The sequence below is a fragment of the Paralichthys olivaceus genome, chromosome 15, assembly GCF_024713975.1.
Source record: "Paralichthys olivaceus isolate ysfri-2021 chromosome 15, ASM2471397v2, whole genome shotgun sequence".
Taxonomy (NCBI): Eukaryota; Metazoa; Chordata; class Actinopteri; order Pleuronectiformes; family Paralichthyidae; genus Paralichthys; species Paralichthys olivaceus.
In genome coordinates, this window is record NC_091107.1 from 13,187,170 (window position 1) to 13,211,109 (window position 23,940).

At 41.1% G+C, this 23,940-nt stretch overlaps 1 protein-coding gene across 1 annotated transcript; it reads right to left on the bottom strand.

Annotated features, from left to right (window-relative positions):
* Window positions 1-845: 845 nt before the first annotated feature.
* On the bottom strand, window positions 846-23,050 carry zbtb20 (zinc finger and BTB domain containing 20). Its single transcript, XM_020085967.2, has 4 exons — window positions 22,775-23,050; window positions 7,563-7,707; window positions 4,679-6,202; window positions 846-2,084 (listed from the first exon to the last, which is right to left on the bottom strand). The coding sequence occupies exons 3-4, from the start codon at window positions 6,180-6,182 to the stop codon at window positions 1,549-1,551; spliced, it is 2,040 nt and encodes a 679-aa protein (XP_019941526.1). The 5' UTR covers window positions 6,183-6,202; window positions 7,563-7,707; window positions 22,775-23,050; the 3' UTR covers window positions 846-1,548.
* Between the last annotated feature and the right edge of the window lie 890 nt (window positions 23,051-23,940).

The following is a 23,940-nucleotide window of genomic DNA, read 5'->3' on the forward strand; positions in this document are numbered from 1 at the left end:
ATCCATCTGCGACTTGCGGTATATCATGAGACGGTGTCAGATCGATCAGTGGAGCTACTCGTTTTGCTTTGATACTGTATTTCCTTTCAAAACGTTGCACGCCATTCAAGCCTTCAGGGGGAGCCGGCGCATAATGAGTAATGCGGATGGCTCCCACCTGCTGAAATGGCCTTGCAATGGTAAAGAACAATGTGCACAGGGGCTTTTATTCCCAATAGAAATTTGATTCAAATTAAATCCCCCCCTCTTTATCACTGTTCCAATCAACAATTTGCCTGAACCCTCCCTCCTTCCAGAAATTTAATTCAATTATCAAATCAAAACCATGTAGGTTACTGAATAACAACAATAGTTTAAGTGACAAATCTTTTTTTTTTTTTGTTAAATCTACATCTCATAACAGTCAGGTGCAAGTTGAGGAGCAGCAATTATGAAGGAGAGAGTTTAGTCGCATATTCCAGCCTGCCATAACTGTGAATGTAAAAGGCTTAAAAAAAACCACCAGCAAAAGAATCTTTCTTTTTTTCTCATGTTTTGAAATGGAAGAGGTCTACTAGCCTTAACAGTCTTTTAAGATATTAGTGGCAGTGTATGCAAATGAGTTAAACTCCAAACTTCAGAAAAAAAGAAACATGTTTTTGCTCAAATACTGTCTCGTCAACACACCTTAATTTAGTAAACCATCAGAATGCATGGACAACAATTACAAAACATATGAGAAATATTTGTCTCTGTCGCTGTCGACAGTGATTTACATTTCAGTAAAATGATTGAAATTGGTACCTTGACAACAGCTGCATTATAATCCCTTAATACCATAGGAATAAATAAAACCCAGTGTCAAATTAACTACTCTCCTTTTTTTATTTTACATAAGAAGGCAATATTGTGACCATCAGTATTCTTAGAGGGAATATTTAGCCCAACCCCAGACGATTTCTTTTGTTATTGTTGTTGTAAATTATACCACAGTAAGCTTGGACATCTTTAGTTTCCAAACTGGTCAGTATGGGTTCACGACTGCCATGATATATGTCTCATGGCAATGTACACACACACACACACACACACACACACACACACACACACACACACACACACACACACACACACACACAAACACACAAACACACACTCACACACATATACACACACACACACACTTGGACTGACATGCAAATACACAGACGCTCAAACATAAATGCACATGTATATTCACTCAGACAGATCTACACTAAAGGTGTGTTTGTGTGTATGTGTTTCTTTCGTAGGCCTTTCGGTAGTGTTCAACACATAAATCAGTATTTTAGGAAAGCATACATTTAGAGGCCTGTAGTTAGGATCCATCCAGTAGATCAATATCAAACTACTAAGCCTTAAGGCCACCATCTTTTTTTTCTTTTAGAATAACAAAAAAAAAATCTTTTTTTGGGAAACTTAATGTGCCAGTGTCTATACTCATTACTCTTCATACCTCAAAATAAGAAAAGGAAAATCTAGTGCCATTTTATTTGTCATTCTTTTTGAAAGAAGTTTATCTATTTGTACTTATCCATCGGAGACATGCATTCGCATGTGGTCATTGAAGTGCTCCATTTGGTCGAACTTGGCAGGGCAGACGGAGCACACGTAGGTGGTCCCTTCTTGGCAGCTCGCTTCTGCAGCTACACCCACTCCTGTTCCAACCCCAGCCCCTACTCCAGCACCTCCACTCACTGGCATGGCGAGGGCCACCACTCCAGCTCCAGGCTCAGGGACAGCCATAGGCATGGGAATGGAGACGGGGCCCGGGGTGGATGCGCTCCCCGACAGCCCCGTGATGGCGCTGCCTGTGCTGTGCAGGGCCATGTGCCTCTCCAGCAGGGTCTTGTGTGAAAACTTCTTCTTGCAGATGTAGCACTCATAGGACTTCTCTCCTCGGTGCAGCCGCATGTGGACATTGAGAGAGCTCTTCTGGGTGAAGCGCTTGTTGCAGATGCTGCACTGGTAGGCCCGCACCCCTGTGTGTGTCACCATGTGTTTGATTAAGTAATCCTTCAGGGAGAATGAGCGCCAGCAGATGCTGCACTGATGAGGTTTCTCACCTGGATTTTCATGCAAAAAAAAAAAAAAACATTAAGAAGAAAAAGAGGAGACAAAATTTGAGGATTAGTTTTAAAGATATCAAGGAAAAGTGCCTCCTACAGAACCTGTTAACAATCATTTGGCATTTTTGGAAAATCAGTTCTGAACATCTAAATAAAGACGGATATGTTATACATGTAAAGTCATCAGGATTCTACAAGCACTATCACTGAATGATCGAGTAATGCCAGAAAAATGTGTCACATTCATCGTCATTCATGGGGAAATAAAAATTCATTGTGATCATCCCACTTTATTTCCTTTCCTTTTTCTGAGGTTGATTTAGCTGCTTGTGTTTATCATGTAAACATCCACTTTGATTAAGTCCTTCGCTGAAATATTAAAATCTGTGCGCTGTGGCCATTTCGGATATATGAAAAACACCGACTGATATTTTATGAAAATTCTAAACTGCTGAAATAACTTTACACACACAGATAGGTGGGCAGGGAAAGAGAAAATCTCACACACACACAATAGCTTTGATTCCCATATGATCAGGAATCAAATAATTCATGCATCTATTTGGTATGTTTGTGAGTGTGTTAAGATGTAATCTCATTTTACACAATTGTCTTGACTGACATTATGGGCTGTAAAATATTAACATACCAATAATTATGTAAAACTAACAAGTAGAGGAAGAGACTGATAACACTGCAAAATGAGCTGTAAGTTGTATCGTGCAAGTTAATGAAGTCCTGTGTATCTACTGTTTGCTGCTGCTGCACTGAGGGAATTAATGTGTGGCTACCTGCTTTGATTTAATGAATCCAATATTTCACACTCTCACTTCAGCTTTGTGTTTTTTGTTATTTTTCTTGACCTGGACTTTGGGGATTTCAGAGGATCAGTTAGAGATCAGCAGTTCCGGACGGGAACATAAACAGCAGGTTTATTTACAGAGTTACTCTAATTCAGGAAAGCATACTTGCAATACAATGACTGGTAAAGTTAAAAAACTGTCTACCTTGTCACTGACTGATTACAGCCGGTGAAACATTACCTCTGCTGCACGTGTATCCTGCAGTGGTGCTGCTGTGTCCTTCATCTTTCAGCTTTTTTTAGGGGTGTGTATTGTAATAAATAGGGCTGCAACTCATAATTATTTTTCATTATGGATTATTTTTTTAATTAATGGATTTTTTTGTGTTGGTCTAAAATATCAGAAAATGTTTGTGATAATTTCACACAGCCTGAGGTTGGTGTGTTTAAATATCGTGTTGTTTCCGGCCAGTACTTCAAAGCCCAAAGATACAGCACCTACGTGCGACCAAGAAATACATCAAATTGTTGCTTAGAAAATGACTAAAACAAATTATTCAATTATTAACTTTCAAAATATTTGCAGATTAATTGTCTGTTGTTATCAAGTCATTATTTGCAGCGACTCTATATGGCACAAATCCATATTTTTAGGAATATTTAGTCAGTTGCAGTTTTTCTCACCCTGTGAATATGACACGTGCCAAAGTACCTGAATTAAAAACAATTTTAAGTTGTAGATATATTACATGTGTGGTAATCACAATTCAGTATTATGTTAAATCAAACTGATATCTTTTTCAAATAATGCTTTTGAGCTTGATCAATAAGTGACTTTGCTTCTGAATGTCATCGCCGTGCAAATCCACACGAGTGTGCGAGCAAAACAGAAAATTTGGTTTTAAATAGCCTTCATATAAGAGGTGGTTCTGACCAAGCAATGGATTCTAATGAATAATAATGGCCATTTGAGTAGGCAATTTTTATGAGATCATCTAATTATATGATATCCAATTCTTTCTTTCTGTGATGATAATTTCTTTGGTTTATGATTAATAAGACTGTCAGTGGTGGATGGAAGCAGTGCAGCACCCGCAGTCGACTGGCATTGTAAGTCAAATGATAGAGATACCAGTCGGCTGTGACCTGAAGAATACAGATTTTGAGGCTGTTATTTTACACTTTTCCAGTCTAAAATTAAAGCTAACATACACTACAACAATGCCCACAATATGTTCTATTTACTCATTTCATTCAATTATACTTATTTGTATGAGACCGAAAGTGTAAATTGAAGTTGATTGTAACTTTGGAAATCTACTGCAAATTAAATTAAATCAAGCAAAGAAATTTTTTTCCCCTTGTTTTTACTTTCTGAAATGCTCTTGTTATTCTGTTAATAAACTTTCTATTCAGACAGAGACAGACTTGGAACATAAGACTGCAACTTGCACATCAATGTGTGGAATTAATTCTTGTCACGTTCTCAGTGTGAACGAATTACAATCGCATACCTTGTGTATTTATAGTATGCAGTATGTTGTCCCTGCAATAATAGCATTAATAAAAATGATTCACCTTTTTTTTCTATTGTTTTTGTGTTATGATGAGGAAACATTTCCTCTTTAACTTCACACCTTTTTAGAGCTTTCATGGCACCCCCAAGCCAGAAATATTTATCAAGTGCTGCTGTTATTAGAAGCACGGCTACAATCTACATTAACAATAGAACACAATCTTTTAACTGAGCTTGCTAACTGTAAAAAGTCATTCTGGCATGTGGACTTACCAGTATGGACAAACATGTGTTTGACGTAGTTCTGTTTTGCAGTAAAGGTTTTACTGCAGAGAGTGCATTCATAGGGCTTCTTTTCCCCCTGACCAATTCCTACTGCAGCCTGTTGCTGTTGAGTTGGCGCTTGCTGTACCGACATGGGGTTTGGGAATGATGGCATTGCAGGAGGTGGCACTGCCACAAACTGTGCCTGCTGCTGGCCAGGAAGGAAAGGGAAAGGCTTGTTGTCTCTAGCCAGCTGTGGAGGAAAGAGTGTGGGCAGGAAGGTGCTTCCAGCAGTGCCCATCACTTGGGAATTGCTGGTCACGGTGAGCGGCATCCTCAGATTGCTGGTGTGTGATTCTGCCTGGCGCATATAGGGCGGGGCATTTTGCAGGGCCTGGGACATGACTGAGTTTGGCAGGGGCTGCATCATGCTACTGTCACTAGTGCTGTGGGATGTGTCCCCATCCTCTGACTCGTGCACTTGCTCTGGGGACGAGTCATTGACCTCTATCTGTACTGGAACTCCTTCACCGTGGTGCCCGTCCCCGCTCCCTTCTCGTCCAAAGCCCGTCAGGTACGGCTGCTGCTCCATAGCATCTGGCTCAGTGCTGATGGAAGAGCTCACCCCTGAGTCAAAACATTCAACCTTGGATTCACTCTCTACACCCTCAGTATGGTCAGTGTCGTCTTGGCAGTCCCCGTAGCAGCTGTACTCATCTTCGGCCTCCTGCTTTATGTGCATCCCTCCTGTTTGTAAGCGTACCGGTCGGGGCTGCTTGCGGCAGTGGGTGGTCTCTCCTGTGATGAAGCGATCGCCCTGCTGAGACCTCTCCTGGATGCGGTTTATCCAGGGCGGATCTTGAGACTGCTGGTCCTTCTGATTGCTGAGAGTTGAATCGTAGTTTGTCGACATAGGGTTAATATAAAGGGGGCGCTCGCGGGTGCCGTTCTGCAGAGGGAGGCCAGGGTAGGTGTACAATGATGTGTATGCACGATCCATACTTTGCTGTGATGTTGCTTGCATATAACCTGACTCTGCGTCGCTGCTGGGCCCAGACGTGCCAGACTCCGGCGTGCCGCGGGGTGTTTCCTGACCAGAGTCTCCTGGCATAACAGGAAACCCCCCTGGCCCTGCCAGGCCCACATTCTGGGACACGATGCGGGTGCACTCATCGATGACGGTCTTGATCTGTAGGATGCTGGCAGCAGTAAGGATCTGCAGGGCCTCTGACTGAGACACCCGCAGGATCCCACTGTACATAAAGTCAATCAGCTTTTGGATGGATTGCACCGAGACCACAGAAGGGATCTCAATGTCGCTGTAGCCCAAGAGCAGCTTGTCCTGAAAGAAGGGGCTTCCAGCGGCCAGCACGCACCGGTGAGCTCGCAGCATACTTCCATGGATCCGAACAGTCACGTCACAGAAGTGCCCACGGTTGCGCTGCTCATTGAGGGTCTCAAGTACAGAATTGCTGAAGTTGTGGAGATTGATGTTATGAATGCGCTCGGTCATCCCCTTGCAACTGATGTCACCTACAAGCAGGGAGCAACATACCCGACATAAAAACTCTTTCTCACATGCTGAAACACGACATCATTCAACCGGCTTAAACACAGCAGTACGCCCAAAGTCTTTTTCTTCACATATAACAACAATATATTTCTATTAGCACAGTATTATTTATATAAAATGTGAAAAAAATGTAATGTAATAGTTGAATATACACAATGTAATGAAACAATAATGAGACAATGAATCACATTAGAGAATCTCTGTTGCATGCAACCAAAATACTGTTTTACAGGCTATATACTAGAAAACACAATTACTATAATTAATTTAAATATAGACCTATGATAAGTAGCATTGGTGCTTATAATGAACAGAACGTAAGAGTGTTCACTTGGGGATTCCTAAAATGATAATACAGATATGGTAATTCTCTGTCTCAAGATACTAGGATGAAAATCAAACAATTTCAACATCTGAGCTAAATAATTTTTTATCTTTAATCATGGTTTAAAAATTTCCCATCGCCACGGCGAGACAATTAAGATGGTTCCTGTTTAATTACTACAAGTTTCTCCTACAGTGTGTATTTCTGAAATTCCTCCTGCCGCCATTAGGTGGTGCAGTGGGCTCAGAGGACAGCAGGCCTCTTTTGTTAGCCATGTGTTCACAGTGATGGTGCTTCCTAACTATCCTAGGAATACACTAGATGTGACCCGGCTGATCAGAGTGTAAGATAACTTAAGATGATTTTCTCCCCTGTTAGTTGTCAAAACTAACTAAAACATAAATCTAAATTAGATAGGTATTTAATTGGGGAATTATGCAAATTGTAGGTTTCAATAATTGCTGTAAAATTAATTTCTTTTGCATTAAAACATGCTTGAGAATAATCCAGACTTCAACCTTATCTGATTGATTATTAGACACATCACTTTTATTCAAACCGAGGAAACTGTCCTCATTTTGGTCTCGGAAAATGTGCAAAAATATTAATATAAGTAGATCATTAATTTATACTATGTCTCTGAGTGAATAATATGTATTTATGACATTTTATTGGTGATGAAATGCCAGCGTCAACACATAACTTAAGTACTGTATGATCGCGGGGAAAAAACTTGATCAGGTAGAAAAATGCTACATAATTTGTCACGCAGTGATACTATAAATCGAAACAAATTTAACAGTGGTACCTAAGACAAAACCATATTTGACAGTAGCAGATTTGTCTCTCTAAATGAAAGAGTTTAGCTCAATTGTCCCACCGATGAAGATTAATAGTTCTCCAACAAACTATTGCGTCTTATTTCAAGCCAAGTTATTTCTAACTGAAACAGGGAAAAAGATACAAAAAAAAAAGTGAAACAGTGCGGTACTCACAGTCAGATGACGTTTTGTTACGAAGATGCTTGTGTGGCTGGTGATGAAGTGCGGGTCAAGCTTCAGTTTGCTGGTGGAGATGGCTGATCAGAGGCCGGGTGCTAGGCAAGGCTGTCAGTCCTCTCTGTCCAAATCCTGTGTTGCTCTGCCACAGTGTTTGGAGGGGGAGAGAAAAGACAAAGACAAATCTTAATGCCACATACTGCCTCGTCGATATTGCCACTCCCTTAATGAACCAGGAACCACAGTAACACGAATATCTGCCAGCGACGCGCTGCAACAGATGTGTGAAGAGTTTTCAAAAGCGAGACGAATGGACGCTCCTGTGTGCACATGACCACCAATTACAAATCAAGGTTGAAAATAACAGTGGTGTTGGAAGCCACTTCTTCTCTTAGCAGTTATCTGAGCTGCTGGGCAACAAAAAACCACACCCTTCCAGTGAAAGGGAAAAAAAAAAAACTCAATTCCTCATAAATTCACACAGATGAAATGTTTTAGTAAATATCTCAGACAACGCTTGCTGCGAAGTGTGACATTAAAACAAGACAATGTCCAGCACTGACATGAGGAGTGGGGTAAAATAGGGAAAAAAAAGAAATATTAAACACACAAGGCATTCATTTAAAAACACAAAAAAGGCATTCAACAACATTAACCATGTGATGAGCTGATGACAGAAAAGCCTTACACAATTGCTCTTATACTGTACACACACATTAGAATGCAAAAGTTTGACTTTAAAACTGACCACATAAAAGTCACACACTTACACTGGTGTCATTTAAGGTCAGGCCGGGTGGAAAAAAAAATGGATGGAACCAAAGCAAAATGCCCTTTTCAAACAATTTCTCACATATTAGTTCTACTCTGGTCCTGGTGACTTCGATATAAGCTTCACAAGTAAACGCAGATTACTCTGCATGCTGGCATGTGGATATTTATCATTAACAGGATCATAAATGTGAGTCTTAAATATGTTTTTTTTGAACACGGGGCAAAAACGTTCTGGTTACGACACGCATATCAAGTGCTCTTTGAAAAAGCCCCTGATTGTACAATGTGAATGAACAGAACTGTGCTAGGATTTCACCAGACCTGCACTTTAGTGTTGACACATATTATTCTTTCACAAATCCCAGGCACTTCCAAAGAACACACCTCTGGAAATGATGAGATTTTTGGAAAAGTGACCTCTGTTTTTTTACCACAGACTCTGGTAGAGTATGGGTCATGTGTGCCAAGGTTACAGATAAGAAAAAAAATCAGGCCATAAATAAGCCAATAGGAAATAATCAGAGAGGATTATGATATTTATTTTTTTTATCTGTAGTGTCGTAAACAAGGGCAGAATAACTTTAAAGGAAACCAGCGCTGAGGGGTTAAAGTGTAACAGTAATAAAGTGAAATGGCTGCGCTCACAGACTGCATTGTGTCTGTCTGCAGGCCTCAATTTGAGAAGCGCTGTTGACAGTGAGACGCTTGCTTGTTTTCTTGAAGTGCTCTTGTCAACTAAGAAATTTTATGATTAGATATAGGCAAGTAATAGCATGTTGGGCAGCAGAGGGTGATCACTCTATACTGAGATGGATCATTCTTTGGCACTAAAACGCACACACACACACATGCACACGCACGCACGCACACACACACACACACACACACACACACACACACTAATATGTTCTGCCGTCTTGTTCAGGACAGATAATCTATTTCACGTTGAAAACCTTAACCTCTAAATTTGAATTAAACTCCATTAATCCATTCAATCGAAAACTTAACAGGAACCTATAATCACTCAGAATAAACTTTCACTAAAGATCTCATTATAAACCTGAACTCCAAAATGGAGCCTCATTCTGATATCTAACTTTAGATTCACCCAATAAATCTGCTGCAAGTGCAACTGTCAAATGTCAGAATTTACTTAGTCAAAGTGAGAACCATCAACAGATATCACCATTCTAATGCCTCCTTTGTATTGTAGTACACACACACATAAGCCAAAATGCCTGAGTGCATTACAGTGACAAATATTTGGCCTGTTTTCTTTGCTAACAGTGGTTAGTCAGTTATGGAACTGTATTCTGGACGCCACAGGCCTTCTTTTTCGAGGTCACAGTTAGACAATGCAAACATATATGTTCCCTCCCCGGCTCCCCCGTGCCCATCCAGACATGTAAATCCACCTGCCTACAGGGTAAAGTGAGGTGAATGCTGGCAACAAAGGAGCAGGCCAAGGGAAGCAGGCTTCAGTTGCCCAGACTGCCACTCACAACAGTGATTCCATTTTAGCCGTGACACAGTGGGTGAGCAGCAGCCAGCGCCTACCTGCAGTGAATTCTAATCAGCCCAGGGGTCTGTCTCCCTCCCTCCCTCCTGTACCCTGTCTTGGACTAAAGGGGCTGATGATCCTTCAAAATTAATTAGATCCTTGTAGGAGGCGGCCATTTTCTTTCACTTAACGCTCCACCAAAAAAATAAAAACATTTTTTGAATTACACTAAATTCAGGTGTGTATTTTCCCCCCATCCCCACATTGATCTACTTCTGCATGCGTCTCTACCTGTTTCCTGTTTCATCACGTTGTAACTCTCTCGCCATCTTTCCTTCCATCTGTCTGTCTCTCCGTCTGTGCCCCCCCCCCCCCCCCCCCCCGTCTCCCTCCCTCCCTCCCTCTGAACCCTCCCCGACACCCTCCGCCCCTCTCCGGCTGCCTCCATGCTCCCAGCTCTGTGTCTGCCTCTGTGGAGTTTGCTGTCAATAAATCCCCAGAGGTCAGTTTGTCTGCTGGAAATCAGACACAATGCTTCAGACTGCCAATGCAATGCATGCTCTGCCGCTGCCGCCACAACAAAGACTGGGGAGGGGTGGAGGGGTGTGGAAGTGGAGAGGGGGCACAGAGCAAAAAAAAAAAAGGAAAAATTAAGACAGAGAGATGAAGGTTGCAACTTGGCCAGCCCCGACTCCAGGTTAATCAGCCGTCTGCATAAGGTGACTGGCTCATGAAATACGCAGCATCGCATTGGACATTAGTTAATCAAGGGTGGGGTAGGGGGGGGTAAAATGGTGAGGATGGGGGATGGGGTTGAGAACAGACATAAGAGGCGTGTGCCCATGAAAGGAGCAGTATAAGCCATGTGAATAATATACATCTTGAATATGCAAATACCGCTTACACACACTATACACACATATATTCAAGACCCTGGGTACATTTAAATCTGGAGATAAAAGGGCCACGGGGCATTGTGAAACGCTCACGTCCATGCATTCAGCGTCTTGATGGGTCCGCTGCACATTTGCACTTATCAGGAGTGTTTTTGTGTTGCGCCTAATTAATAGTAATTTATGTTTGAATTTGTTTGAGACCACTACTGCTTAACAACCACTGTCCAACATTGTAATTATTAATTTCAATCATCCATTTAGCCCAAGTGCATTAGCATATAAACTGCCAGAAATCATGCTTTAATGGTATGGTTTGGATAGGTGATCTAATGTAATTTAGAGTACAATGTAAATGCGTGTCGTGAGTACACGTGGAAATATTAAGCAGTAATCAGGAGATGAAGTGTAGATGTGAGGAGTGACAACTGAAGGTGTGTTCGATAACGACACCGCACGCTCATTTCACTCCTCTGGAAAAAAAAACAATTAACAGCTACAACTCGGTGTAATCAATCAAACTTTCTGAAAAATATAAATAAAAGAATTAAACATCAGCTGATGCTGTTAAGTCTCTGTTCCCTCTGCACGATTAACAGGGTTCTTTTAGGTAACTGAATATTCATCTCCAGCCAACAATGTGATTCAGAGTGATGTGGCTCATGTTACATTCAAATATCAGTCTATAGTGTTGTGAATCAATCAACCTGTGAGGTAAATAAATGCAACTAAATCACACACACACACACACCCCTCAGGAGAAGCAGCAGCAAATGCCTAACACTCTCGAGACTGAATTGATCTGCCTTTATAACATTCACTGAAAATCATCAACTGGCACGCGTAGGCTGATGACAAGTTGAGCCAAGTTTTTCACACTTTTGTTTTTCCTTTTCCTCTGACTTGGTTTTCTCCCATGCCTGAAACTGTATATGGTGCAACATCATATCACCAGAGAAATATTTCTGGGATGAGTCGAAATGTCCGGTGTTGCTCTAGAAACATTTTGAATTATGCTAGAGCCGAGCGTTTTGTGAAACTATTACCACGTGAAATGTCTTCCTGAACTTTGAACCAGCTCTTCACCTAAAACCACAGACGTGAGACTTCACAACCACAGTTTTGTTTTCAAGCTCAGCACAGGGGACATTTAAAAAAAAACTTAGCAAACACTGTAAAATAGCATTTTATGAATTCACAACCACACTATTGAGCAGCAGATTAATGTGTTCCACAGAAAGCCTTTCAAATGTGACTGGATGTGCAGCTTTCTAATAAAATCCTCAAGCAAACAAGTAACAATAAACACCACCATGCTATTACACAAGTACAGGACAGTAAAAGTATTTATCACAAGGAAACGTGTCCAACTTATTTAATTGTCAGATGTGTGGATAATCTAATTCTAAAATACATTTTTAGGGGCAAGTTCAAACAAATCGGTACCGCAAGGAAACACTTCATACCGTGTTTTATAAAGATTTTTAGAGAGAAAAATAAACAGACCCTCAAATCTATAAAGACAGTGTCTCCCTATGGTGATGGAAAGACTGCTTTCAAGAAAATATTAGCCCTGGCAAATGGCTGTGCTTTTGTTAATGAGCATTTGACCAAAAAGAACCATCTGACTACTCATATGACAGTCTCCAAAACACCTCTAACCCCCGAAGCAGATAATACTAAATTCAAGAGTTATCATTTAGACACAAGTGTCCACAGCAACTGCCTCTCCACAGCTACTACACATGTCGAGGACATTTTACCACTCCAAAAAAAGGACCTCACAGGCCATTAAGAGATCTTCATGGACCTACACAGATGCTCATAGGATTTCTCTGTCTGTCACGAGTGTAATATGCTAAAAGAGCGATCAATTAATTCTGTTTGGCGAGGAATCCCCAACTCCCTGTGAGTTCATCTCCCTGCCTGGATGATATATAAGTAAACAAGATCTCAACAAGTGAACTGTGTAGTATAGAGGGGATGTAGCACCTTTATGTCTCCGAAAGAAAACCAACTGTCTCCTGACTTTCTGTTCTTGAGAGATAAAGCAGAACAAAGATGCTTTGTTCTGAATTTTGAGTCGATAGTGTGGGACCTCCGCTAACGAGCAAGCAGTTCTGACAGAAAAGCAAAGCACCACGATATGTTAGGTTACACTAAGTGTACATAATGATCGTCACTAGAGAGACCACAGCGAAAGAAGACGCACACACAAACACACACGTGCAGTACGGAGACGGAGTCCAGGAGAACAGAACAAAAGGTGCTCATACAAGGCTGACTTTCGTATACAACACTAATAGGATTATAGTAAATGTGTTCACACACACACACACACGCACAAACACACACACACACAGTCAGCAGGAGTGTCCTCAATAAGTAAACTACACACATGGGCTTATGATATTCCCTCTAATATACACTAATGTGTTATGGGAAATGTTATTAGAATAGGAATCAAAATAAAATTGAATCCTGAGATTTTGTGATTATTTTTCTAAATATTTTACATTATTGTCAGGTCATATAACATTTAATCTAATCTCACAATGTCAGTTTAGGACGGTGTCATCTCAGGACACGGTGATGTAACCAACAACAGCGCATTAACTTCATTTCACCATTTGTGAATGTGATTGTGAGCAGCCTCAGAAGTCCTGCACCATGTGTTTCACCAGCAGCTGCACGAGGGTGCACGAGCCAGTGCCGAGTTGGTCCGGCAACAGAGCTGAACTTTCACAGATGCACGATGGCGCTTAAAGCAGCTCAGCACAACCCTGAAACCCTGAACCTTGATTTTATTTTTTTTTTGTTAGCTGGTTTGCGCTTCAAGGGTCAGCAGTCCTGCCTCTCTCCCAGATCCTGGCAGGGAAAGGGTTTACAAAAAATGACTGCTTACACACTGCATGTTGACAATATGGAAGCAAATGAAATGGGGAAAATGGACTTTGTAAAACAGGTTTCCATGATGCAATATATTTCTTCATTCAGTTGCTGTGACTGCAACAATGCACAAACCATGACAGAGATAGAACTGAGATATATTGTCTTTCTTCAGCTTCATATGTGAACAAGATTTCAAGCAGAGACTATTCCGTGTTTATTTTGAACCTTATGGATGTTAGCACTTTTTAGTGTATTTATAGTCTGGCAGGTTGTTGCGTAGTAAATACAGATTATATATGTCTCATCAGCTCATTTGACATATGACCTATCTAAAAGTGTAACGCTGACACGCTGAAACACAGTCAACCAAATGAGTGACCTATACACACGTCCACCAAGGGCTCTGGTCTCAGTGGTCTGCATGTTAGCCGAGCAACACAAGTTAAGACTCAAACTCAAACAGTCTGAAATTAGCACAAATGTAAGGCTTTCTCTGAATCCAATGGGGAGGAGGCATGATCTAACCACAGTGGAGAAACCTTATCCATACAACACTGTGTCGCAAGGCAAAGTTGCTAAAGAAGCCAGCTAGATTTCCCCATTTTAGTATTGTGTTGATGATATTCTAGTGAAGACAAACTCAAAAAGAGGACGAGATATCATCTGGAAATCTGAGCTGATTAAAACGTTTCCAATATACACTGCAGAACATGCAGATATGTCCAATGGAAACAGGGTTTCAATAAACACAATAAGGTCAGTAATCTATAGCAAGTATCAGCTAACATAGGGTATTAATAACAAGTTAGAGTCGTTTTACAAAAGTACTGACGATATCCAAACAATATACCAACACACACTCACACACAAATCTTTGGATACATTATACATTTTCTACTTCACTGACTGCAGCCCTCACACAATATTTACTAACACTGAATTAGTCAGTGTGTTTTTGATTGTGTGCACGTTTAATCAGAAACTGTAAAATGTGGCAAAATTTGAACCGGTATTTTCAAATGTACATTCTTTGGCTAAATGCTTTTTTGAAATATTTTTTTGTCCGAGCTTTGTGTTGTGTTGTGGAACATTCTGTTGTAAATTAGATTTGCAGGCAGGTTTTGTCTTATGCTCAACCTTACCTACCAAGCTCAGGAATGCCTGCAGGGAAAAGCTACGCCGAGTGAGTGTGTGAGTTGGTGTGGTTATACTAGTTCTACAGCATATTATAAGTTGTGTGTAAACATAACTACATATTATTACTGATCACATATTATACAATTCTCTGTTGCAAATACATATATTGGGCTTTTTTATGGTGACGCCTCTTGGGCTGTATATTTGTCGTCAAGCTACTCTTTTTTTGGTAGCCATGTTTTACTCATAGGTGGGGTAGCTATTAAAATGAAGAATACATTTTTGTTCCTTTCATCAACCAGAAGGTCAGTTGTTGCCGACTGCACCAAAAAGACATTGATATCTCTTCTTCATAAAAGATCAATGATACATCAAGTAGGTGAAAATACATTTAAATGAAGGTGAGATGGATGTTTTTTCTGCTAAATAATAAATCAGTCAATCCAATCAGTACAATTCATGGTGAGTACTTTCACATTTGCAATTATAATATTCCTATTGAGATCAAACTGGTCTCGATGTACAAAGCTTTGTGTAATAAAGGCAAAGCCCAGTTGGTTTGTAATGAGTTTCCATTCCCCTACCTACCAAACGTTAGTTGCTATGCAATGTGTCCCTACCTGCCATACAAGCTATTTGACTTTTTGCCACCACTGCGAGTCTTACTATCATCGGTAAGTGCTGGTGCAGTTTTGGCTGTCTGTTGAGTTTCATGTACAAAACAGAGGTGTCACTACAGAGTCCTCTCACGGCACGGAGCGGAGAGATAACATGACCACCCATGGGCTCCTTCCACGATAATCATGTGGCCTTTTGGCCCAGATAATGCACATGTTGGCTGGTACATGCAGTCTATTTGAATGAGGCAGAAGTATTCTCTCTGATGGTAACAATCTATGGCCCATAAGCCCAAGAGTGTAACCTAAGCTCATCAGCTGCTTCTGTAACATTACTATAAAAATCATGCCACGTGGCCGAGGGTATTTTCAGCAGTTACTTTCATAAATGTGTTAATTCTTCAGTCATTTGTTCTGTCGTGTTTAGCCCAAGAGGAGCAAGAAGCTTCGCACTTTATTTTGGTTTAAGATTTTTTTTTCTTTGTGCAACAGAGGGTTTCAGGCTGAGTAAATGTAATGGCATAGCTTTAATGACTAACTCCTGTAAGTGTGTTTCTCTGTTTGTGCGTGTGTTAGCCTATAGTGACCTGCCCAGGGTGTTGCCCTGCCTTCCTCTATAAATGCATGTTGGGATATGCTGGGCTGACCCTGGAGGAGTCAGGAGGAAGTATGAAAACATATTCATGAATGCATGAATTTTGAGACACTTGGCACACTACTACAGTAAAAGGCCAAGAAAGTCATTGCGTCTAAATACATCCATATCGGTTGACTTGTTTACTGGATTTCTAACAGAAAGAGGACATTATTGTTGGTTTACGTTGCAGCTGCCACAAGGTCTTTTATTGGAAGATTTCACTGAAGTGAAAAACACTGTGCCACAACTGACAGCTATTACATTGCCATACTAACCGCTGAAACATCTTGTGGAGGCACATGGACTGCATGTGTGTTTAAAATGTAACACAGTGGTTATTAACTTGAGCTGGTGCTAACAGCACAGTTTGTCTTTATCACTTTCAAATGTCAAATGTACTGTGAAAATAAGCCCAGCTACTTAAATAAAACAGAACATTTGTTTGTTGTTGAACAGGTTGCGCTTTGGTTTTCCTGTCATGTGGTCCAACCGTCATAAATGAACTGTCCAAGTAGATTAAAAAAAAAAAAGTTGCTGGGTTGGTAAAGCTCCAAGCTTTTTGCCAAGTTAATGATGGTTTTCAGCTTATTGAAGAATTGTATTTTAAAATCTGTCTTTTTCAGGGTCAATTTAAGGGCAAATAACAATGCAGACAATATCAGTGCAAATACTCTTTTCAGTTTCATGATAATGGAAAAAAAATTTAATTCAAAAAAGAAATTCTTTCAAAAGACAAAATGCTTTTTTGTTCCTGCAGCTGCATTTCAAAAACGATTGGCTTGCTCGAGAGAGAGGGGGAAAAAAAGGAAGAAAAAAGTTTTAAATTCTGTGGAAATACTTTGAGGTTACAACAATCTTTATTTCGATAAACCCGCAACAAAAATACTATTGTGTGCCCATTTCACAGTTACATACCAATGTACCTTGAGTGAGTCTGTGCGTGATCTTAACATTTTGGCTGCTGTGAGTGCTGTTTACTGGCAGGAGGCTTAATAAGTCTTCCTGAAGCCAAGATAAGAGCAACGGGTTCACAGCACTTATTCTCTGTAAAAAATTGTTTTAAAAGTTACTCTTTCTACTCTGTTACTACTCACTTTAACATTTTCTTCAACTCTCTTTAGATACTTTTCCCCCCTCTTCACCAAGGCAGTGATCTCACCATGACTTGTAGAAAACCATATGGGTAGCAGGGTGAACTGAGGACACACATGCACCTTGGCAAACATACAACCTCGCTATTAGAATCCAGGATACATTTTTCACATCAGTTGAATGCCTGGGCCTGCGTGTGTGTTTAAAGACAGAGAATACAAACGAGGCTTAAATGCTTGTTGCTGCAATGCAAAAGAAGGAATGTTTATTGAGGATTGAAAGATACATTCAAGTAACTAATTACAGTTTTAATCAAGTTTTTTTTCCTTGCAAGAAATCGAAAATCTTTTGTACTTCTTGTGAAGCAGCTTCCAGCACAACTTCCAGTACAAACAGATGATTTTGCATGAAAAGCTTTAAAAACCAGGTCTGTGAATATAAAGAAGCATGAATCAAGAGTCTGTTTGCAATTTTAGCAAAGGTAATGGAAACACATGGTCACACCCACAACTAGTGTATTTGTACTGTATGTAGTTTATGTATGTATGAAATATAAACAGAAAAATAGCTATTAAAAAAGATAGACTATTAAAAATAATATATTTGATTTTTATATTTAACCATAATGACACTGTACATGACTTTAATTCTGGTGCCAAAATATGTGTGAAGACTTATCCTGGAGCAAGTGTGTACTGAACAGTTTGATGTGGGCTTGTACTTTTTACACATATTTTGGATATCTCTATCAGTTGATCCAAAAACAATGTTGTATTTACCATTGAGCTATTTGGGAACTTTAAGGATATTAACTGTCCTTTCATAAGACTTATTAAATTTTATAACCAAACCAGAGCTTCCTAACAACAGCATGGTGCGTTCGCAAATTTCATTATGCATTCCTGTGATATTTGCAGGGAGGGGGAGATTCCAAAACAAAACCTGAAAACTGAAATAACAAAGCCTTATAGTTTTATGTCAGTTCTCCACACAATGTGTGCTCTGGAAGTCGTTGGGTTTGGAGTGAAAGTCAGTATCCAGACCAGTCCTTTTCAATTTCTATCTGCTAAATTCCTTCTTTTTTTTTTTTTTTTAAACCCCAGCTCTATGAATTGTCAAATTCAGTTGTTTTCAGCCGTCATGAGAGACTTCTTTTAGCATTATGAATACACAATAAATCAGTGACTGGTTAAATAAAAAACCTTCAGTTTTATCGCAAAATGTTTTTATCCTGGCAAAACAGTTCTCCCATCAATAAACAAGATATATTTCCTCTTATATAAACACATTATTTTCCATCTTTGCCTTTTCGCTCAAAGAAAATCACCATAGCTCATTGTAACAGCATTTATGTTGCATAATACAGCTAAGGGGGAAATTTTCTCCTTAATTACAAAGGCAGCTTTTACAGATTCTGAATAGGTTTTGCAATTGTGTGTGTGGTTTTTTCTTGTGTATTTTGTAGAATAAAAAAATAATTTGATGTGAAGAGAAGCATGTTATGTGTGAAAAAGGTGCTTTGTGAGTAGAAGGATCCCAGCCAGTTTAGCCAGGAGGCAGCTAGCCTGCCAACAATTTCTAGTTTTGAAAAAAAACAATCTGTATATGCTAGCAAACCACCAAGGTAGACTTAGCAAGCACTCACGTCATGGTATTTCACTATGATAAAGAAAATACATACGTATCTACAGCATAAAAATTATCTGCGAGCTCTCTGAAGACGCCTGAGTCTTTTTAAGTTTGCCATAGTAACCGGGGACTCACATGCAGGAATAAAACAGCAGTGGCTGTAAAACAGCAGTCTTTGCAATAAACATCAGGTGAGAAACTTTATGTGCGCCTCTTAAATAAAAACCAAAAGCATAGAGGCTATACGAAACTTAGCATTAACTTTAAGTCATGCACCTGAAAACATCAGGTTGGCACAACATCAAAGATTACTTTTGCTCCATGATGCAATATTCTTCTAATGTGTATTATACAAGAACAAGAAAAAGAAAAAGGGCAGAAAAGAAAAAAAACCTGTGTGGGACCAAAAGGCCAAGCAGTTAACAAGCACTGTGACATTCTGGATGCAATCCACAAAGTAGCTCGTTATATCGATGGATCTCTACTGCATTCCCAAAATGGCTGCCAAATATGTTCAACTGGGTTAGACAAAGTACCAGGATGAACTCCAGTGCATAGTCTTTTGTCATATGGCAAAATAGCCTTCTTAGGATTAACAATATTATCTTTCTTCCTATGTTATGGTTAAAACAAGAATTCATCATATTTTGTTATAATAATGACAGTGGATGCTAATTAATTCCCTGCCACATTTACTTTTTAAAAGTCTGTGTTGCAGTAAAATAAAATAAAATTGTATTTTATATTATATATGGCAAACTAAACAGCATTGCATGATACTGTAGACTGGGGTAAATTCTACCCATGATCATTACTACATGTCCTCTCCACTACACTGTCAAATAAACCACTACAGCCTAAAAAAATATTGAGGAAATCCTGGTAGCAGCCTGATGAAGATGGTTGGATGGTAACAGCAACCAGAAATGTGGCAGTGCGGAGGCTTCAGAGAGACATCTCTATCTTGTGTATTTGGACATTTGCTTTTACTGCGCTTAAAAAAAAATATTTGGAATACTGACCTGCCATCTGTGTGCATGTACAGTAAAAGATTATTGCTTTTTTTCCCTCCAATACTCTTCCAAAAGAAGCAGATATACATACATAAGTGCAGCATGGTTCCCTTACACATAAACTCAATTAAATCAGGTGTGGAAATAGTGACAATATGGGCACACTCTGTCAATTTGCTCGTCAATAATAAATTATTGAATGTGAAGAGTGTGGCTGGCTACAGAGGACGAGTGAAAGATGGTGAAGCCAAAAGAAAACTGGGATTGATTGTTGGGTGTGGATTAACTACACACCTCTCTCCCCCTGCCTTCATCTGAGTGGGACTCCAGTTTATCTGCTAGGTCTCCTTCATATAATAATGAGTTTCCTTGGTCTGCAGACATGCTCTTAAATATTCATTAGTCATGGGTGGGTTTTAGCCGTGACACAGAAAGCGGGAAATGGCGATGGCTCAAACACTGTGAATATTAATGTACATGTGGAATATATACATATAAATACTCATTAGTTTCTTAACTGAGACGAAACTGGGCACCTGATACTCTGGACTAGAAACCCCCTCCAAGGCACATAATGGCTGGTGCTCTTCCAGCAGCTACTGTACACCTCTGTGCTGATAAAAACAAGAGTTTTTGACATCAAGCTGTGGTGAGAGCTCACTCACACACAAGACAAGTACCCTTCAATTCATCAAACAATAAAAAAAATGTCCAAAAATGCAGGTTGTGTCGAGTTTCTTTGAACATGAAGGGAATCCATGCCAGTGCACACATTGTGACAATATAATTTTTACCTGACTCTCACCACGTGCACTTCTGTCAATCAATGCCTTAAAACACACAGGACAGATTTAGAATTATGTGCAGTCTAAAATCTTACAGGAGAAATGTGGAATGTCTGCTGCACGGGGCTGCACACTCATCCAAGTGTGTCCATTGAGAAAACAAATGATCCAGTGCAGCCATCAATTACATAACCAAGCCTATAGCATCGCAGCCCGTTTACATTGTGGAAATGGAGGCGGGGGGGAGGAAGTGATCGCAACAAAAAGTGAGAGGTTATGAACGCACAATTATGTGGTGAAATGAAACCTCAACACACAACACAGACGACACACAGGTGGATATCCACAGACCGTGTGTGCGCTGGATGGAGCCGGACGCAGCGTTGCGCTCTCACGCCGCCTCCCCTGTGTCAAACCCGGGACGCGGCTCTCCTGTGTGGCTGCACTTGGCGTCTTCTCACGGATACAGCCTCAGTGGTCATACCAGAACCAACCTCTGGCTCGACTAATGTGTTGACGCAAAGCTTTTGTACCTGCGCACAACTTGTGGGGTTACAGATGCGAGCCCTGTGCCGATTAATCAAACCCAGAGTGTGTTGTAGCTGTGGCACAAACTATCAGTGGCGCCTGTAACACACACAAGAACATGCTGCACTCTCTTTATCTGACAGAGCCAAGCGCTTTGGGACAACATCTGTTTGCCACACACACATGCACGCTCTGTCTCTGCCCCTGTCTCACTTACACACACAGACACACGCACGAATAGATGGAGCCCCAAAAGAATAAGACTGACATGTTGCTCCGGATAAACTCCCCGTGGCCCTTTAAGTGAATTTTGAGGAGTCACTGCTCCATTTCTTTTTATTGCATCGACAATGAGCAGCATTTGGTCATATTTGAACTTTAGTATATACCTCCACGTTGCCAGCCTCATAAGCAACAGAAAAAAAAGAAAAAAGAAGGCCTCACGGGTGGCACATGAATATTTTGCAACAGAAATGTCTCAAAAGACGCGCAGGAAGCGTCTAATGCAACTTTAATCACAACACAACATGGCCCCATATATCTAGGCCAGCCTTTGCCAAAACATCCTTACGTCGAAAACATGTTCTCACAATTGAAGCTATAAATAAAAGAAAAGAGGATTTGCGACATTTAAAGTGACCATTTTCTTTTTTTTTTGTTCTTTTTTTTGGAGGGGGGTGGGGAGTTGGGGGGGTGGAAAGAAACATGGCACCAAAAATCCAGAGCCAGGGTCCCGCTGGATCTGGATGTGATTTATCTCAGAAAACTGAACCTGCAGTATTGTTTTACCCTCAGACACAATAGCCAGCCTGCCTCCCGCCTGCTGAACACATCTTGATGTAACCCCATCTCATAAATACCACACAGTATTGATATTAATTCATAAGGAGAGAGAGGGGGAGAAAAATAGGCTAGACATCTGTCTGAGGAGCCTGTACGCGCGGTGCTGAGCCGCTGCTATAATGATTCAGACATTTCGACATCAGTCTATCAAGTTCAACAAACCGCCATGTATCGAAATAGGCAGCGAGGGTGGGTTATAGTGGTTAATACCGAGAAGGAAACGCGTTTCCTCTGACTCAAATAACTGACCTAAAAGCCAAAATGCGCACGTCGGCTGGCCACAGTTGTTCCGGGCTCACAGTGTGTAAAATGTGAGCGAGCGGTGCTAAAGCCTGTACGAGCACCGCTGGTTGCGAGAACCGGACCTGTGAACACACTTGGAACCGGTAGCATTGTTCTCAAGTGTCCCCTGGTTCGGCTCACGCACGCACGAAGCCGAAAGTCGCCCATAAAGGGGCTAAAGGTAAAAGGGGCACGATGAGAATAATGGCAGATGGAGGGGGAAACTTGCGTCATGCCAGGGCAGCGCGTTCTTCTTTCTTTTTTTTTTTTTTACAGACGAATATTAACGTACAACTAAAAAGGAGGGCAGCTTAAAACTCATAAACACTGATATTAAATATCCGAGATACTCCAAAGAAAATGAAGTTTCCGATTATGTAGCTGCCCAGACCTTAATCATTGCCTGGGTGAAGCTACAGCCAACAACTATACATGGAAGTCAAAGAGGCATTTCATGCAATTTCACACCGAAGTCAACGCGCACGTTTCCACGTCTTAAATAAGAAAATCCCCCTCTTCAACAACAGCACCACAGCCCCTGTGAAGACCCATCCCCTCTCCCCGTGTACTTTTCTCAATTTCTTACCTGCACTTCGAAGCACGTTGAAAAAGTGGCGACAGCGTTTCCACGGCTCCCCTTGCGTCTTTTTCTTTTTTGTTATTGTCCTCCCCCGACGAAGAGCTGTTGCACTTTATTATTTTTTTATATTATTATGATTATTTTAAATGTGTTCCTTTACTTTGTTTCATTTCTCACTTCCATCTTCTTTTCATCTCATCAATAAACACACGCTGCAGCCTACCTTCATAGAGCAGCTCGGTTCAAGTGTGCCCTCCCATTTTTTAACTATACATCGAGTACTTTGAGGGGTGGTGATGGTGGTGGACGGGGGGGTGGGGGGGGGGGGAATGAGATGGTGGTGGCGGTGGGTGAGGGAGGGGGGCACGCAGGCACGCCTTTCCACTTAAAGCTGCTATTGGAAGAAGCGGTGCACTGTCTTGGGTTGGATCAGAGAGCCGTCAACATTTGTCGCGCCCCCCAATCGCAGGGAGCGGAGCAGCAGCAGGACTGGTGGGGGGGGGAAGAGAGAGAGAGGGAGAGAGCTGCTCCATTATGGCTCTCATGGAAGTGGTGGGAGTTGTAGTAATAGTAGTTGTAGTAGTAGTGTTCTCCTCCTACTCGTGCTGTTTAAGATTTTTGCTCTGGGAGGTCTAAAGAAATGATGGAGGTCCAGGGGAGGTGGGAGATCAAAGGCAGATAAAAGGAAATTATGCACCCCAGCCACAAGCATTGACTCCACATGCACGTCACTCATTTGATTTAGTTCGTGTGTTTTATTCCTCACTGTGCGCGCAATCCTCACTATATCGCAAAATGTGAATGAACTCGCAGATCTCTCCCCCAGTCTGGGATCAGGAGGGACGGGAGGGAGGGAGGGATGGTGGCGTGTGTGTGGTGGGGGGGTTGTCAGTTATGTGTCCATCACGCTCCTGAACTTTGCATTGGACGCCGCCCCTGCCAATACGGCGAGCCAGCTGCGCCGCGGCTTCCTATTGGCCGCCGCCGCCGCCACTCATCCCCCGGCGCACAACAAGCTAGATTGTCCCGCCGTGTCTTCTACTTTCTACGCATTTCTATTTTCTCATTTATTTATTTTTTAACGTCCCGAGCTGACCTCGAGTTTGCGAGCGGGGAAAAAAAATCGGTGTCGGTTCAGCCGGCCAATCAGATTAGGTGGAGCGATTGCTTTT

Bases quoted from the DNA above. Each gene is read 5' to 3' on its own strand.
- zbtb20 (XM_020085967.2), bottom strand. From the start codon at position 6,182: ATGACCGAGCGCATTCATAACATCAATCTCCACAACTTCAGCAATTCT. The intron at 2,085-4,678 runs GTAAGTCCACAT...ATGAAAATCCAG, and splicing joins ACACATGTTTGTCCATACTG to GTGAGAAACCTCATCAGTGC.